The sequence below is a fragment of the Scyliorhinus canicula genome, chromosome 5 (genome assembly GCF_902713615.1).
Source record: "Scyliorhinus canicula chromosome 5, sScyCan1.1, whole genome shotgun sequence".
In the NCBI taxonomy this organism is placed as follows: Eukaryota; Metazoa; Chordata; class Chondrichthyes; order Carcharhiniformes; family Scyliorhinidae; genus Scyliorhinus; species Scyliorhinus canicula.
In genome coordinates this window covers 231,416,006-231,433,882 of record NC_052150.1, presented here as the reverse complement: position 1 = coordinate 231,433,882, position 17,877 = coordinate 231,416,006, and the positions used below count along the sequence as shown (strand labels likewise).

At 55.2% G+C, this 17,877-nt stretch overlaps 1 protein-coding gene across 1 annotated transcript in view; it reads right to left on the bottom strand.

Moving 5' to 3' along the window:
• The window catches only part of LOC119965729 (adhesion G protein-coupled receptor E1-like), a 98,884-nt gene extending 82,821 nt beyond the window's left edge, over window positions 1-16,063 (bottom strand). Inside the window, exons 1-3 of the mRNA XM_038796492.1 lie at window positions 15,922-16,063; window positions 12,407-12,458; window positions 2,663-2,824 (exon numbers count right to left, since the gene is read on the bottom strand). Of these exons, the coding sequence (XP_038652420.1) occupies window positions 2,663-2,824; window positions 12,407-12,458; window positions 15,922-16,017 (310 nt within the window). The 5' untranslated portion in view covers window positions 16,018-16,063. The remainder of the gene's footprint in view (window positions 1-2,662; window positions 2,825-12,406; window positions 12,459-15,921) is intronic.
• Between the last annotated feature and the right edge of the window lie 1,814 nt (window positions 16,064-17,877).

Here is a 17,877-nt window from a genome sequence, read left to right as displayed (position 1 = left end):
GAGGGTCAGTACTGAGGGAGTGCGGCACTGTCAGAGGGTCAGTACTGAGGGAGTGCTGCACTGTCAGAGGGTCAGTACTGAGGGAGCGCCGCACTGTCAGAGGGTCAGTACTGAGGGAGTGCTGCACTGTCAGAGGGTTAGTACAGAGGGAGTGCCGCAATGTGGGAGGGTCAGTGCTGAGGGAGCGCCACACTGTCAGAGGGTCAGTACTGAGGGAGTGCCGCACTGTCAGAGGGTCAGTACTGAGGGAGTGCCGCACTGTCAGAGGGTCAGTACTGAGGGAGTGCTGCACTGTCAGAGGGTCAGTACTGAGGGAGTGCCGCACTGTCAGAGGGTCAGTACTGAGGGTGTGCCGCACTGTCAGAGGGTCAGTACTGAGGGAGTCCCGCATTGTCACAGGGTCAGTACTGAGGGAGTGCTGCACTGTCAGAGGGTCAGTGCTGAGGGAGCGCCGCACTGTCAGAGGGTCAGTACTGAGGGAGCGCCGCACTGTCAGAGGGTCAGTACTGAGGGAGCGCTGCACTGTCAGAGGGTCAGTACTGAGGGAGTGCCGCACTGTCAGAGGGTCAATACTGAGGGAATGCTGCACCGTCAGAGGGTCAGTACTGAGGGAGTGCTACACTGTCAGAGGGTCAGTACTGAGGGAGTGCCGCACTGTCAGAGGGTCAGTACAGAGGGAGTGCCGCAATGTGGGAGGGTCAGTGCTGAGGGAGCGCCACACTGTCAGAGGGTCAGTACTGAGGGAGCGCCGCACTGTCAGAGGGTCAGTACTGAGGGAGTGCTGCAGTGTCAGAGGGTCAGTACTGAGGGAGTGCCGCACTGTCAGAAGGTCAGTACTGAGGGAGTGCTGCACTGTCAGAGAGTCAGTACTGAGGGAGTGCTGCACTGTCAGTCAGTACTGAGGGAGTGCCACACTGTCAGAGGGTCAGTACTGAGGGAGCGCCGCACTGTCAGAGGGTCAGTACTGAGGGAGTGCTGCACTGTCAGAGGGTCAGTACTGAGGGAGCGCCGCACTGTCAGAGGGTCAGTACTGAGGGAGTGCTACACTGTCAGCGGGTCAGTACTGAGGGAGCGCCGCCCCGTCAGAGTGTCAGTAATGAGGGTGTGCTGCACTGTCAGAGGGTCAGTACTGAGGGAGCGCCGCACTGTCAGAGGGTCAGTACTGAGGGAGTGCTGCACTGTCAGAGGGTCAGTACAGAGGGAGTGCCGCAATGTGGGAGGGTCAGTGCTGAGGGAGCGCCGCACTGTCAGAGGAGCAGTACTGAGGGAGCGCCGCACTGTCAGAGGGTCAGTACTGAGAGAGTGCTGCACTGTCAGAGGGTCAGTACAGAGGGAGTGCCGCAATGTGGTAGGGTCAGTGCTGAGGGAGCGCCACACTGTCAGAGGGTCAGTACTGAGGGAGCGCCGCACTGTCAGAGGGTCAGTACTGAGGGAGTGCTGCAGTGTCAGAGGGTCAGTACTGAGGGAGTGCTGCACTGTCAGAGAGTCAGTACTGAGGGAGTGCCGCACTGTCAGAGGGTCAGTACTGAGGGAGCGCCGCACTGTCAGAGGGTCAGTACTGAGGGAGTGCTGCACTGTCAGAGGGTCGGTACTGAGGGAGCGCCGCACTGTCAGAGGGTCAGTCCTGAGGGAGTGCTACACTGTCAGCGGGTCAGTACTGAGGGAGTGCCGCCCTGTCAGAGGGTCAGTAATGAGGGTGTGCTGCACTGTCAGAGGGTCAGTACTGATGGAGTGCCGCACTGTCAGAGGGTCAGTACTGAGGGAGTGCCGCAATGTGGGAGGGTTAGTGCTGAGGGAGCGCCGCACTGTCAGAGGAGCAGTACTGAGGGAGCGCCGCACTGTCAGAGGGTCAGTACTGAGAGAGTGCTGCACTGTCAGAGGGTCAGTACTGAGGGAGTGCTGCACTGTCAGAGGGTCAGTACTGAGGGAGTGCTGCACTGTCAGAGGGTCAGTACTGAGGGAGTGCTGCACTGTCAGAGGGTCAGTACTGAGGGAGTGCCGCACTGTCAGAGGGTCAGTACTGAGGGAGTGCTGCACTGTGGCAGGGTCAGTGCTGAAGGAGTGCCGCACTGTGGGAGGGTCAGTACTGAGGCAGTGCTGCACTGTCAGAGGGTCAGTACTGAGGGAGTGCCACACTGTCAGAGGGTCAGTACTGAGGGAGCGCTGCACTGTCAGAGGGTCAGTACTGAGGGAGTGCTGCACTGTCAGAGGGTCAGTACTGAGGGAGTGCCGCACTGTCAGAGGGTCAGTACTGAGGGAGTGCGGCACTGTCAGAGGGTCAGTACTGAGGGAGTGCTGCACTGTCAGAGGGTCAGTACTGAGGGAGCGCTGCACTGTCAGAGGGTCAGTGCTGAGGGAATGCTGCACTGTCAAAGGGTCAGTACTGAGGGAGCGCTGCGCTGTCAGAGGGTCAGTACTGAGGGAGTGCCGCAATGTCGTTGTGTAGCCATTTCAGTGATTCTTCACCATTGGTCCATTGGACATGTAGCTTGTCAGCGATCTTGCTTTGTGTTAACTGTCTCTGACTTTTCCCACTTTAAAAAACTGATTCTTACAGTTGTACCTTTGTAAGGAAGTACACATTTCAATAAAGATGACCATTTCCGACATGAATAAAGATATTTCAATGTCGGGTGTATGACTGGGATCGCTCACAGCTTACCAACACATTGCCTTGGATCCAGACCCAATCTCAATCCATCTGCACAGCTACAATTCCCTCTGTCAAAGACAAGGTCATCAACACAGCCACAGACAGTGCCGTTCCGGATAACTACCTGGTTCCCAGGGCATTCCGACATTCCAGGAAGTTCCTGACCCCCTGCTGAGCAAAGGAAACCACATTAGAGAATGGATTGCAGCAAAACAGTTCATTTTGTGATTTTTCTTTTTCACTCTGGAGTGGAAACGGAGAATATTTCAAATCAGTAAAATGTCCCCATCAAACACTCCCAGCACAGGTACAGCACGGGGTTAGATACAGAGTAAAGCTCCATCTACACTGTCCCCATCAAACACTCCCAGGACAGGTACAGCATGGGGTTAGATACAAGTAAATCTCCCTCTACACTGACCCCATCAAACACTCCCAGGACAGGTACAGCACGGGATTAGATACAGAGCAAAGCTCCCTCTGCACTGCCCCCATCAAACACTCCCAGGACAGGTACAGCACAGGGTTAGATACAGAGCAAAGCTCCCTCTGCACTGTCCCCATCAAACACTCCCAGGACAGGTACAGCACAGGGTTAGATACAGAGTAAAGCTCCCTCTACACTGCCCCCATCAAACACTCACAGGACAGGTACAGCACGGAGTTAGATACAGAGTAAAGCTCCCTCTGCACTGACCCCATCAAACACTCCCAGGACAGGTACAGCATGGGGTTAGATACAGAGTAAAGCTCCCTCTACACTGTCCCCATCAAACACTACCAGGACAGGTACAGCACGGAGTTAGATACAGAGTAAAGCTCCCTCTACACTGTCCCCATCAAACACTCCCAGGACAGGTACAGCACAGGGTTAGGTACAGAATAAAGCTCCCTCTACACTGGCCCCATCAAACACTCCCAGGACAGGTACAGCACGGGGTTAGATACAGAGTAAAGCTCCCTCTACACTGTCCCCATCAAACACTCCCAGGACAGGTACAGCACGGGGTTAGATACAGAGTAAAGCTCCCTCTGCACTGTCCCCATCAAACACTCCCAGGACAGGTACAGCACAGGGTTAGATACAGAGTAAAGCTCCCTCTACACTGTCCCCATCAAACAGTCCCAGGACAGGTACAGCACGCGGTTAGATACAGAGTAAAGCTCCCTCTACACTGTCCCCATCAAACACTCCCAGGACAGGTACAGCACGGGGTTAGATACAGAGTAAAGTTCTCTCTACACTGTCCCCATCAAACACTCCCAGGACAGGTACAGCACGGGGTTTGATACAGAGTAAATCTCCCTCTACACTGTCCCCATCAAACACTCCCAGGACAGGTACAGCACGGGGTTAGATACAGAGTAAAGCTCCCTCAACACTGTCCCCATCAAACACTCCCAGGACAGGTACAGTGCACGGTTAGATACAGAGTAAATCTCCGTCTACGCTGTCCCCATCAAACACTCCCAGGAAGGTACAGCAGAGGGTTAGATACAGAGTAAAGCTCCCTCTACACTGTCCCCATCAAACACTCCCAGGACAGCAGTACACATGCTTACCTTTGCTATCAGTCTCCCGTGTAGGTCCTTCTCAAAAGTCCAAGTCGGCTACGCCAAATGCATTTCCCTCATCTACACACCTCAACACCTTTCAAAAATTCATTCCAGTTGGTCAGTCATGACCTCCCCTTAACAAACCCACGCTGACTGTTCCTGATTAATCCCGGCCTCTCCAAATGCAGATTAATTCTGTCTCTCAGAATTGCTTCCAATACTTTCTGGCCTGTAGTTTCCTGGTTTATCCATTCCTCCCTTCTTGAATAATGGAACCACATTGACTATCCTCCAGTCCCCCGGCACCTCTCCTGTGGCCAGAGAGGAATTGAAAATTATTGCCAACCCCCCCCGGCTATTCCCTCCCTTAATAACCTGGGATACATTTGACCTTTTGCCCTTTGTAATTGTCATTTCCGCCCTGGGAAAAAGCCTCCAATTGTTCACCCTATCTATACCCCAAAAATTTTATAAACTTCTATCAGGTCGCCCCTCAGCCTCCGTCTCTCTGGGGAGAACAATCCCAGTTTATTCAACCGCTCCTCATAGCTAATACCCTCCATACCAGGCAACATCCTGGTAAACCTTTTCTGTCTCTCCCCAAAGCTTCCACATCCTTCTGGTAGTGCAGTGACCAGAATTGGACACAGTATTCCAAATGTGGCCTAACCAACGTTCTATATAACTGTAACATCATTTTCGAGCTTTTATACTCGATATCCCGTCCTGTGAAGCAAGCATGCCATATGCTTTCTTTCCCACCATTTCCACCTGTGCTGCCATGTTTAAGGATCTGTGGACCTGCACGCCCAGATCTCTCTGTGTGTCTCTGCTCCTGATGGTTCTGCCATTTATTTTATAGCTCCCGCCTGAATTGGATCGACCAAAATGCATCACCTCGCATTTGTCCGGGTTAAACTCCATCTGCCATTTCTCTGCCCAATTTTGCAGCCTATCTATATCCTTCTGTATTCTCTGACAATCTTCATCACTATCCGCAACTCCTGCAATCTTAGTATCATCCGTATACTTGCTAATCAGACCCGCTACGTTTTCTTCCAAGTCATTTATATATATTACAAAGAGCAGAGGTCCCAGTTCTGATCCCTGTGGAACACCACTGATTACAGACCTCCATTCGGAAAAACACCCTTCCACTGCTACCCTCTGTCTCTATGGCCAAGCCAGTTCTGGATCCATCCAGCTAGTTCACCCCTGACCCCATGTGATCTAATCTTTTGCACCAGCCTGCCATGAGGGACCTTATCAAATGCTTCACTAAAGTCCATGTAGACAACATCCACAGCCCTTCCCTCGTCAATCATTTTTGTCACCTCCTCAAAAAATTCAATCAAATTAGTGAGACATGACCTCCCTCGTATAAAGCCATGCTGTCTGTCGCTAATAAGACCATTCACTTCCAAATGTGCATAGATCCTGGGCGAGATTCTCCTGCAATTGGCGGGACAGCCCGTACCGGCGCCAAGAGCGGTGTGAAGCACCCCGGTGTCAGGACATTGCGGAATCCTCCGCATTTCCGGGGGCTAGGCTGGCGCTGGAGGGGCTGCACCCACGCCAACCGGCGCCAAAGGGCCGCCGCCGGCCAGCGCGAGTTGGCGCATGCGCAAGACTGCCTGCGTGTTCTGGCGCATGCGCAGAACCGTAGGCGTGTTTCCCGCGCATGCGCAGGACTGCCTGCGTGTTCTGAGTGTTTCCCGCGCATGCGCAGGACTGCCTGCGTGTTCTGGCACATGCGCAGAACTGTCGGCGTGTATCCCGCGCATGCGCAGGACTGCCTGCGTGTTCTGGGTGTTTCCCGCGCATGCGCAGGACTGCCTGCGTGTTCTGGCACATGCACAGAACCGTCGGCGTGTTTCCCGCGCATGCGCAGGGCTGCCTGCATGTTCTGGGTGTTTCCCGCGCATGCGCAGGACTGCCTGCGTGTTCTGGCACATGCACAGAACCGTCGGCGTGTTTCCCGCGCATGCGCAGGGCTGCCTGCATGTTCTGGGTGTTTCCCGCGCATGCGCAGGACTGCCTGCGTGTTCTGGGTGTTTCCTGCACATGCGCAGGGCTGCCTGCGTGTTCTGGGTGTTTCCCGCGCATGCGCAGGGCTGCCTGCGTGTTCTGGGTGTTTCCTGCACATGCACAGGGGGTTTCTTCGCCACGCCATCCATGGTGAAGCCTTACCAAGAGTCCGGCGCGGAGGGAAAGTGTGCCCCCACAGCACAGGCCCCCCCCCCGCAGCTCAGTGGACCCCGATCGCGGGCCAGGCCACCATGGGGGACCCTCCGGGGGGCTGGAACCCCTGCGCACCCTCCCGCCTGCTGAAGGCTCCGCAAGCCACCCTCGCTAGGTCCCACCGGGATGGACCATGTCTAATCCACGCCGGCTGGATTGGCCGAAAACAGGTGGTCGCTTGGCCCATTGGGGCCCGGAGAATTGCCGGGGGAGCCGCTGCCAACGGCCCCCGACCGGCGCGACGTGATGATCCTCGTCCCCCGTCCGAAAACCAGCGCCAGAGAATTCACACTGACTCCCGGCGATTCTCCGACCTGGCGGGGGGGGGGGGGGGGGGTTGGAGAATCCCGCCCCCTATCCCTGAGAATCTTTTCCAACAATTTCACTATTACTGACGTCGAGCTCACTGGCCTATAATTACCCGGGTTATCCTTGCAACCCTTCTTAAATAACGGTACAACATTGGCTATCCTCCAATCCTCTGGGATCTGCGGCCAATGGGGCCACAAAGATTTCTGTCAGAGGCCCAGCGATTTCATGTCTTGCCTCCCTCATTAATCTGGGATAGATGCCATCTGGCCCTGGGGATCTGTCTACCTTAATGCTTTTTAACACACCCAACACTTCCTCCCTGGTAATAATGACCGGTTCTAAAGTGTTTACACATCCCTCTGAGACACCACCAATCAACATGTCCCTCTCCTTTGTGAATACAGATGCAAAATACTCATTAAGGATCCCACCTACTTCCTCTGGTTCTATACATAATTTCCCTCCTTTGCCCCTGAGCGGACCAACTCTTTCTCTAGCTACCCTCTTGTTCCGAATATATGCATAAATACCTTGGGATTCTCCTTAATCCTGTCTGCCAAGGACATTGTGACCCTTTTTGCCCTAACTCCCTGCTTGAGCTCTTTTCTACTTTCCTTGTATTCCCCAAGTGCTTTATCTGGGTTTAATTGTCGCTACCTCATATGCATCTTTTTTATTTTTGACAAAATTCTCAGTTTCCTGGTCATCCATGGTTCCCGAATCCTGCCTTTCCTGTCTTTCCCTTTTACCAGCACATGCCTGTCCTGCACTCCCATCAACTGCTCCTTAGAGACTCCCACATGCCAAATGTGGATTTACCCTCAAACAGCCTCTCCCAAATAACAGCCTCCAAATCCTGCCTAATCTGGTTGGAGTTAGCCTTCCCCCAATTTAGCACCTTAACCCTAAGGTCGGAGGATTTCCTTCCCTAAAGGACGTTAGTGAACCAGATGGGTTTTTATAACAATGGGTAATGGTTTCATGGTCACCATCACTGAGACAAGCTTCATATTCCAGATTTATTCATGGAATTGAAATTGCACCAATTGCCGAGGAACGCCTTTCACATCATGGAAAAACCTCAAACAAAATATGACACTACGCCACAGGAGTGAGTCCAGACTTATCGAGAGTATGGACGAGGGGTTCAGTGGTAGGTGAGCTGAGGGATGAGGTTAGGGAATGTTATAGAGGTGGAAAAAGACAGCGTGAGAAATGGATCGAACACAATGTGTTTACATCAAGGTCAAGTATAACACCTTACAGTATACAAGGAATAGAGTCGTTTAATCTATTACCGGGCAAAGGAATAGAGTAAAAACATAGAAAATAGGAGCAGAAAGAGGCCATTTGGCCCTTCGAGCCTGCTCCCCCATTTAATATGATCATGGCTGATTATGCAAATTCAGTATCCCACTCCCACTTTCTCTCCCTGCCCCTTGATTCCTTTAGCCGCAAGGGCCACATGCAGCTCCCTCTTGAATATATCCAATGAACTGCCCCCAACAGCTTTCTGTGGGAGAGAATTCCACAAGTTCCCAACTCTCTGAGAGAAGAAGTTCTTCCCCATCTCAGTCCTGAATGGCTGACCCCTTATTCTCAGGCTGTGACCCCTAGTTCAGGACGTCCCCAACATCGGGAACATTCTTCCCACATTCAGCCTGTCCAGTCCCACCAGGATTTTAGATGTTTCTATGAGATCCCCTCTCATTCTTCTAAACTCCAGTTAATACAAGCCCAGTCCATCCAGTCTTTCTTCATCTGTCCGTCCTGCCATCCCGGGGATTAGCCTGGTGAATCCTCGCTGGACACCCTCAATGGCAAAAACATCCTTCCTTGTGTACCCTGTGTTGCCCTATTATGTATTTTCTTTTATTTCCTTTTCTTTTCATGTACTTAATGATGTGTTGAGCTGCTCACAAAAAAATACTGTACCTCGATACAATAAAACAAAATCCAATCTAATCCTCAAACTGGGAGACCAAATCTGTCATAACATACAGCAGTATATCATGGTGCAGACACACACACTAGCGCCGATCAGCCTGCAGAACACCGCATCCAATCACCAGCTAGAGACAGAGGGCACCAGTTTCCCTGCTCATTCTGCTCATGCAGCTCTTCACTAGAGCAGACACTCAGCACACAACCTTACCATGTGCTGAGCAACTAGGCTGGTTAGGGTAGGTACAGGTCTTTAATTAAACCTAACATCGTATAAACCCACAGTAAGCGTATGTTTCAGTCTGTAGTTACTAGAATAGTGTTGTACTATTTGGCAGCCTGCCTGTGTCTCAAGAATACACAACACCCAACACATCAAAACTGCCCACAATACTCATGGTGTGGCTTCACCAAGGCCCTGTATAACTGCAGCAAGACATCCCTACTCCTATACTCAAATCCTCTATGAAGGCCAGCATGCCATTGGCTTTCCTCACCGCCTGCTGTACCCGCATGCCAACCTTCAGTGACTGCTGTACCTGCATGCCAACCTTCAGTGACTGCTGTACCTACATGCCAACCTTCACCGCCTGCTGTACCTGCATGCCAACCTTCAGTGCCTGCTGTACCTGCGTGCCAACCTTCAGTGACTGCTGTACCTGCATGCCAGCCTTCAGTGACTGCTGTACCTGCATGCCAACCTTCAGCGGCTGCTGTACCTGCATGCCAGCCTTCAGTGACTGCTGTACCTGCATGCCAGCCTTCAGTGGCTGCTGTACCTGCATGCCAACCTTCAGTGGCTGCTGTACCTGCATGCCAGCCTTCAGTGACTGCTGTACCTGCATGCCAGCCTTCAGTGGCTGCTGTACCTGCATGCCAACCTTCACTGCCTGCAGTACCTGCATGCCAGCCTTCAGTGACTGCTGTACCTGCATGCCAACCTTCAGTGACTGCTGTACCTGCATGCCAACCTTCAGTGACTGCTGTACCTACATGCCAACCTTCAGTGACTGGGGTACCTGCATGCCAACCTTCAGTGACTGCTGTACCTGCATGCCAACCTTCAGTGACTGCTGTACCTGCATGCCAACCTTCAGTGCCTGCTGTACCTGCATGCCAACCTTCAGTGACTGCTGTACCTGCATGCCAACCTTCAGTGACTGCTGTACCTGCATGCCAACCTTCAGCGCCTGCTGTCCCTGCATGCCAGCCTTCAGCGGCTGCTGCACCTGCATGCCAGCCTTCAGTGACTGCTGTACCTGCATGCCAACCTTCAGCGCCTGCTGTACCTGCATGCCAGCCTTCAGTGACTGCTGTACCTGCATGGCAGCCTTCAGTGACTGCTGTACCTGCATACCAGCCTTCAGTGACTGCTGTACCTGCATGCCAGCCTTCAGTGACTGCTGTACCTGCATGCCAGCCTTCAGCGGCTGCTGTACCTGCATGCCAACCTTCAGTGACTGCTGTACCTGCATGCCAACCTTCAGTGACTGCTGTACCTGCATGCCAGCCTTCAGTGACTGCTGTACCTGCATGCCAACCTTCAGTGGCTGCTATACCCGCATGCCAACCTTCAGTGACTGCTGTACCTGCATGCCAGCCTTCAGCGGCTGCTGTACCTGCATGCCAACCTTCAGTGGCTGCTATACCCGCATGCCAACCTTCAGTGACTGCTGTACCTGCATGCCAACCTTCAGTGACTGCTGTACCTGCATGCCAGCCTTCAGTGACTGCTGTACCTGCATGCCAACCTTCAGTGACTGCTGTACCCGCATGCCGACCTTCACTGCCTGCTGTACCGGCATGCCAACCTTCAGTGACTGCTGTACCTGCATGCCAACCTTCAGTGACTGCTGTACCTGCATGCCAGCCTTCAGTGACTGCTGTACCTGCATGCCAACCTTCAGTGGCTGCTATACCCGCATGCCAACCTTCAGTGACTGCTGTACCTGCATGCCAGCCTTCAGCGGCTGCTGTACCTGCATGCCAACCTTCAGTGGCTGCTATACCCGCATGCCAACCTTCAGTGACTGCTGTACCTGCATGCCAGCCTTCAGCGGCTGCTGTACCTGCATGCCAACCTTCAGTGACTGCTGTACCTGCATGCCAACCTTCAGTGACTGCTGTACCTGCATGCCAGCCTTCAGTGACTGCTGTACCTGCATGCCAACCTTCAGTGACTGCTGTACCTGCATGCCAGCCTTCAGTGACTGCTGTACCTGCTGACTGTTTCTAGGGCACAGGGTTTGTCATGGCAACCAATATAATGACTTTACTCTTAACTTTTAAAATTGAGGGGAAAAGATAAAGTTGATTGGGAGACATTATTTCCTGTAGTTGGGGTATCTCGGACTAAGGGAAGATAATCTATAAATTAAAGCCAGACATTTCAGGAGGAAAATCAGGAAAGACTCCAGCACAGAGGGTGATGGAAACATGGAATTCTCGCCGACAAACAAAAATTGTTCGATAAACTGTTCACGTTAAATCTGGCACTGATAGATTTTTGTTCGCAAAACAATGAAAGGATTTGTGACAAATGTGGGTGAATTGAGTTGGATCACAGGAACAATCCATCATTTCAGTGAATGCTGGAGTAGGATCGAGGGGCTGAATGGTCTCTTCCTGTTCCTCTGTTTGTGTGAGAGAGTGTGTGTGTGTGTGTGTGTGGGTCTGTGTGTGTGTGTGTGGGTCTGTGTGTGTGTGTGTGTGGGTCTGTGTGTGTGTGTGTGTGTGGGTCTGTGTGTGTGTGTGTGGGTCTGTGTGTGTGTGTGTGTGTGTGTGTGGGTCTGTGTGTGTGTGTGTGTGGGTGTGTCAGTGGGTGTGTGTGTGGGTCTGTGTGTGTGTGTGTGTGGGTCTGTGTGTGTGTGTGTGGGTCTGTGTGTGTGTGTGTGGGTCTGTGTGTGTGTGTGTGTGGGTGTGTCAGTGGGTGTGTGGGTGTGTGTCAGTGGGTGTGTGTGTGTGTGTGGGTGTGTCAGTGGATGAGTGTGGATGAGTGTGTGTGTGGGGTGTGTGTGTGTGTGTGTGGGTCTGTGTGTGTGTGTGTGGGTCTGTGTGTGTGTGTGTGTCTGTGTGTGTGTGTGTGGGTCTGTGTGTGTGTGTGTGTGTGGGTCTGTGTGTGTGTGGGTCTGTGTGTGTGTGGGTCTGTGTGTGTGTGTGTGGGTCTGTGTGTGTGGGTGTGTGTGTGTGTGTGTGTGTGGGTCTGTGTGTGTGTGTGTGTGGGTCTGTGTGTGTGTGTGTGTGGGTGTGTCAGTGGGTGTGTTTGTGGGTCTGTGTGTGTGTGTGTGGGTCTCTGTGTGTGTGTGTGTGGGTCTGTGTGTGTGTGTGGGTGTGTCAGTGGGTGTGTGTCAGTAGGTGTTTGGGTGTGTGTGGGTGTGTCAGTGGGTGAGTGTGGGTGAGTGTGTGTGTGGGTCTGTGTGTGTGTGTGTGGGTCTGTGTGTGTGTGTGTGTGTGGGTGTGTCAGTGGGTGTGTGTGTGGGTCTGTGTGTGTGTGTGTGTGGGTCTGTGTGTGTGTGTGTGGGTGTGTCAGTGGGTGTGTGGGTGAGTGTGTGTGTGTGTGGGTGTGTCAGTGGGTGTGTAGGTGAGTGTGTGTTGGTGTGTTTGTGTGGGATGGGGGAGGGTCTCTGTTACAGTGGGAGGTCACATTCTCTCTGATTTCACTTTGCGAGCTTTGTGTAAGTTTGACGGTGAATCAGATACCTTGCTGCCCAGACACGGGGTCAATGACGCTCTCTGTGGATTCCGGCACATTCTGAGGAGAGAGACAAACAGGAGTGAGAAATGGGGATGGGGAGGGGGTGAGGATGGGATGTGAGAAGGGGGAGGATGGGATGGGGGAGGGCGGGGGAAAGGGGAACGAGAAGCTGGGGAGGGGAGACACTGGGGAGGGGGAGGGGGGAACGGGACACTGGGGGGGGAACGGGACACGGGGGGGAACGGGACACGGGGGGGGAACGGGACACTGGGGGGGGAATGCCGCGGGGAGGAAACGGGACATCGGGGGGGAGGGGGGATGCTGGGGAGGGGGGAACGGGACACTGGGAGGGGGGAACGCCGCGGGGAGGAAACGGGACATCGGGGGAGAGGGGGGACGCTGGGGAGGGGGGAACGGGACACTGGGGATGGGGAGGGGGGATGCCAGGGAGGGGGAGGGGGGACTCTGGGGAGGGGGGAACGAGGTGCCGGGGGGGGGGGGGGGTGCACCGGGCGGGGGCGGGGGATGGGGACAGGACGCCATGGGGGGGGAACGATGGGGAAGATGGCAGAGGAAAGAGGAGGGGACTAATGAGTGAGTGTTTGGGAGATGAGGGGTGAGCAGAGCGATGGGAGGGAGCCGGAGGGAGGAGGGAGAAGACTGAAAAATGGAGGGAGGAAAGTGGGGCATGGGAATGCGGGAATGGGGAATGTGGAATTTGGGAAAGGGGAATGTGGGATTGGGGAATGTGGGAATGGGGAATGTGGATTGCGGAAATGGGGAATGTGGGATTGGGGAATGTGGGAATGGGGAATGTGGAAGGCGGGAATGGGGAATGTGGGATTGCGGGGAATGGGGAATGTGGGATTGGGGAATGTGGGAATGTGGAAGGCGGGAATGGGGAATGGTGGATTGGGGAATGTGAATTGCGGGAATGGGGAATGTGGCATTGGGGAATGTGGGAATGGGGAATGTGGGAATGTGGATTGCGGGATTGGGAAATGTGGGATTGGGGAATGTGGAATGTGGGATTGGGGAATGTGGAATTCAGGAATGGGGAATGTGGGATTGGGGAATGTGGAATGCGGGAATGGGGAAAATGGGAATGTGGAATGTGGGAATGGGGAACGTAGGATTGGGGTATGTGGAATTCAGGAATGGAGATTGGGGAATGTGGAATGCGGGAATGGGGAATATGGGAATGTGGAATCTGGGAATGGGGAATGTGGGATTGGGGAATGTGGGAATGGGGAATGTGGGATTGGGGATGTGGGAATGGGGGAATGTGGATTGCAGGAATGGGGAATGTGGGATTGGGGAATGTGGGAATGGGGAATTTGGGTTTGGGGAATGGGGAATGTGGGAATGGGGAATGTGGGTTTGGGGAATGTGGGAATGGGAATGCGGGAATGGGGAATGTGGGATTGGGGAATGTGGGAATAGGGAATGTGGAAAGCGGGATTGGGGAATGTGGGAATGGGAATGCGGGAATGGGAATGTGGGATTGGGCAATGTGGGAATGGGGAATGTGGGTTTGGAGAATAGAAATGCGGGAATGGGGAATGTGGGTTTGGGGAATGTGGGAATGGGAATGCGGGAATGGAGAATGTGGGAATGGAGGATGTGGGAATGGGGAATGTGGAAAGCGGGATTGGGGAATGTGGGAATGGGAATGCGGGAATGGGGAATGGGAATGTGGGATTGGGCAATGTGGGAATGTGGAATGTGGGTTTGGGGAATGGGGGAATGAGGAATGTGGGTTTGGGGAATGGGGAATAGGAATGTGGGAATGGGGAATGTGGTTTGGGGAATGTGGGAATAGGAATGCGGGAATGGGGAATGCGGGGAATGGGGAATGGGAATGCGGGAATGGGGAATGGGGAATGTGGAAAGCGGGAAATGGCGGAATGGGGAATGTGGGAATGGGAATGCGAGAATGGGGAATGGGGAATGTGGGATTGGGCAATGTGGGAATGGGGAATGTGGGTTTGGGGAATGTGGGAATGAGGAATGGGGGAATGGGAATGGGGGAATGGGGAATGGGGGAATGGGGAATGGGGGAATGGGGAATGTGGGTTTGGGGAATGTGGGTTTGGGGAATGTGGGATGGGGAATGGGGAATGGGGAATGTGGGTTTGGGGAATGTGGGTTTGGGGAATGTGGGAATGAGGAATGTGGGAATGGGGAATGGGGAATGGGGAATGTGGGTTTGGGGAATGGGGGAATGAGGAATGTGGGAATGGGGAATGGGGGAATGGGAATGGGGAATGGGGAATGTGGTTTGGGGAATGGGGGAATGGGGATGGGGGAATGGGGAATGTGGGTTTGGGGAATGTGGGAATGGGGAATGTGGGATTGGGCAATGTGGGTTTGGGGAATGTGGGTTTGGGGAATGGGGGAATGGGGAATGGGGAATGGGGAATGTGGGAATGCGGGAATTGGGAATGGGGAATGGGGGAATGGGGAATGGGGAATGTGGAATGCGGGAATGGGGAATGTGGGAATGCGGGAATGGGGAATGTGGGTTTGGGGAATGGGGGAATGGGGAATGTGGAATGCGGGAATGGGGAATGTGGGTTTGGGGAATGGGGTTTGGGGAATGGGGATGGGGAATGGGGAATGAGGAATGTGGAATGGGGAATGGGGAATGGGGAATGTGGTTTGGGGAATGTGGGTTTGGGGAATGTGGGAATGGGGAATGTGGGAATGGGGAATGGGGAATGTGGGTTTGGGGAATGGGGGTTTGGGGAATGGGGTTTGGGGAATGGGGGAATGGGGAATGTGGGAATGTGGGAATGGGGAATGGGGGAATGGGGAATGGGGAATGTGGGAATGGGGAATGGGGAATGGGGAATGGGGGAATGGGGAATGTGGGAATGGGGAATGTGGGAATGGGGAATGGGGAATGTGGGAATGGGGAATGGGGGAATGAGGAATGTGGGTTTGGGGAATGGGGGAATGGGGGAATGGGGAATGGGAAATGGGGAATGGGGGAATGGGGAATGGGGAATGGGGAATGGGGAATGTGGGTTTGGGGAATGGGGGAATGGGGAATGTGGGAATGGGGAATGTGGGTTTGGGGAATGGGGGAATGGGAAATGTGGGAATGGGGAATGTGGGTTTGGGGAATGGGGGAATGGGGAATGTGGGTTTGGGGAATGGGGGAATGAGGAATGTGGGAATGGGGAATGTGGGTTTGGGAGATGGGGGAATGAGGAATGTGGGTTTGGGGAATGGGGGAATGGGGAATGTGGGAATGGGGAATGTGGGTTTGGGGAATGGGGGAATGGGGAATGTGGGAATGTGGGAATGTGGGTTTGGGGAATGGGGGAATGGGGAATGTGGGAATGTGGGAATGTGGGTTTGGGGAATGGGGGAATGTGGGAATGGAGGATGTGGGGAACAGGGATGTGGGAATAGGGAATGTGGGGATCGGGGATGTGGGAATAGGGAATGTGGGGATCGGGGGTGTTGGATGAGGGATCGGGAATAGGGATTGGGGAGTGTGTGTGATACTCACGGGATCCCGGTGCGGCCCCAGTGCCTCGGGCCGGGACAGAGATACAAACAGCAGCAGCAGCAGCAGGAGGGGGAGCGGCAGCTCCATGTCCGCCATCCGGGCCCGGGACACAGACACAGGCCGAGCGCGGAGCTCCGGAACACAGGCCCAGCGCGGAGCTCTGGGACAGGGAGAGGCCCAGCGCAGAGCTCCGGAACACAGGGACAGGCCGAGCGCGGAGCTCCGGAACACAGGCCCAGCGCGGAGCTCCGGAACACAGGGACAGGCCGAGCGCGGAGCTCCGGAACACAGGCCCAGCGCGGAGCTCCGGAACACAGGGACAGGCCGAGCGCGGAGCTCCGGAACACAGGCCCAGCGCGGAGCTCTGGGACAGGGACAGGCCCAGCGCGGAGCTCTGGGACAGGGACAGGCCCAGCGCGGAGCTCCGGAACACAGGCCCAGCGCGGAGCTCCAGGACAGACACAGGCCCAGCGCGGAGCTCCGAGACAGGGACAGGCCCAGCGCGGAGCTCCGGGACAGCGACAGGCCCAGCGCGGAGCTCGGGGACACAGACACAGGCCCAGCGCGGAGCTCCGGGACACAGACAGGCCCAGCGCGGAGCTCCGGGACAGCGACAGGCCCAGCGCGGAGCTCGGGGACACAGACACAGGCCCAGTGCGGAGCTCCGGGACACAGACACGGGCCCAGCGCGGAGCTCCGGGACAGGGACAGGCCCAGCGCGGGGCTCCGGGACACAGACAGGCCCAGTGCGGAGCTCCGGGACACAGACAGGCCCAGCGCGGATCTCCGGAACAGGGACAGGTCCAGCGCGGAGCTCCGGGACACAGACAGGCCCAGCGTGGAGCTCCGGGACACAGACAGGCCCAGTGCGGAGCTCCGGGACACAGACACAGGCCCAGCGCGTAGCTCCGGAACACGGACAGGCCCAGCGCGGAGCTCCGAGACAGGCCCAGTGCGGATCTCCGGGACAGGGACAGGCCCAGCGCGGAGCTCCGGGACACAGACACAGGCCCAGCGCGGAGCTCCGGGACACAGACAAGCTCCGGGACACAGACAGGCCCAGCGCGGAGCTCCGGGACACACAGGCCCAGGGCGCAGCTCTGGGACACAGACACATACCCAGCACGGAGAGCCGGGACAGACACAGGCCCAGCGCGGAGCTCCGGGACACAGACAGGCTCCGGGACACAGACAGGCCCAGCGCGGAGCTCCGGGACACAGGCCCAGCGCGGAGCTCCGGGACACAGACAGGCCCAGCGCGGCGCTCCGGACATACACAGGCCCAGTGCGGAGCTCCGGGACAGGTCCAGCGCGGAGCTCCAGGACAGGCCCAACGTGGAGCTCTGGGACAGGCCCAGCACAGAGCTCCGGGACAGAGACATGCCCCGCTCGAAGCTCCAGGACAGAGAAAGGCCCAGCTCGAAGCTCCAGGACAGAGACAGGCCCAGCACAGAGTCCATCCATGACAGAGACAGGCCCAGTGCGGAGCTTGGGGATGCTGATCTCCAGGATGGGCCCAGCGTGGAGCTCCAAGATACAAAAAGGCCAGGCATAGAGCACCGTGATAGTAACAGGCCTAGCGCGGAGTTCCTAGATAGAGACAGGCCCAGCGCAGAGCTCCGGGATAGAGACAGGTCCAACACAGAGCTCCAGGACAAGCCCAGCACAGAGCTCCGGGATGGGCTTGACGCGGAGCTCCAAATGAGACATGCAGCCAGCCCGGAGCAGCAGCCGCTACGTGAAATGACCAGATCCAGTGGTGTACAGAGGGAGAATTGTGGAAACCCGAGCGGGCAGAAGGACGACATTCAGCCCATCTGATCTCCACCGACTGTTCGAAGGAGCACCCCATGCAAGCCAACGCCTCTGCCCTCTCTTAACCCCAGCGAACCCTTTGGACACTAAGGGGCAATTTAACATGGCCAATCCACCTAACCTGCACATGTTTGGAAAGTG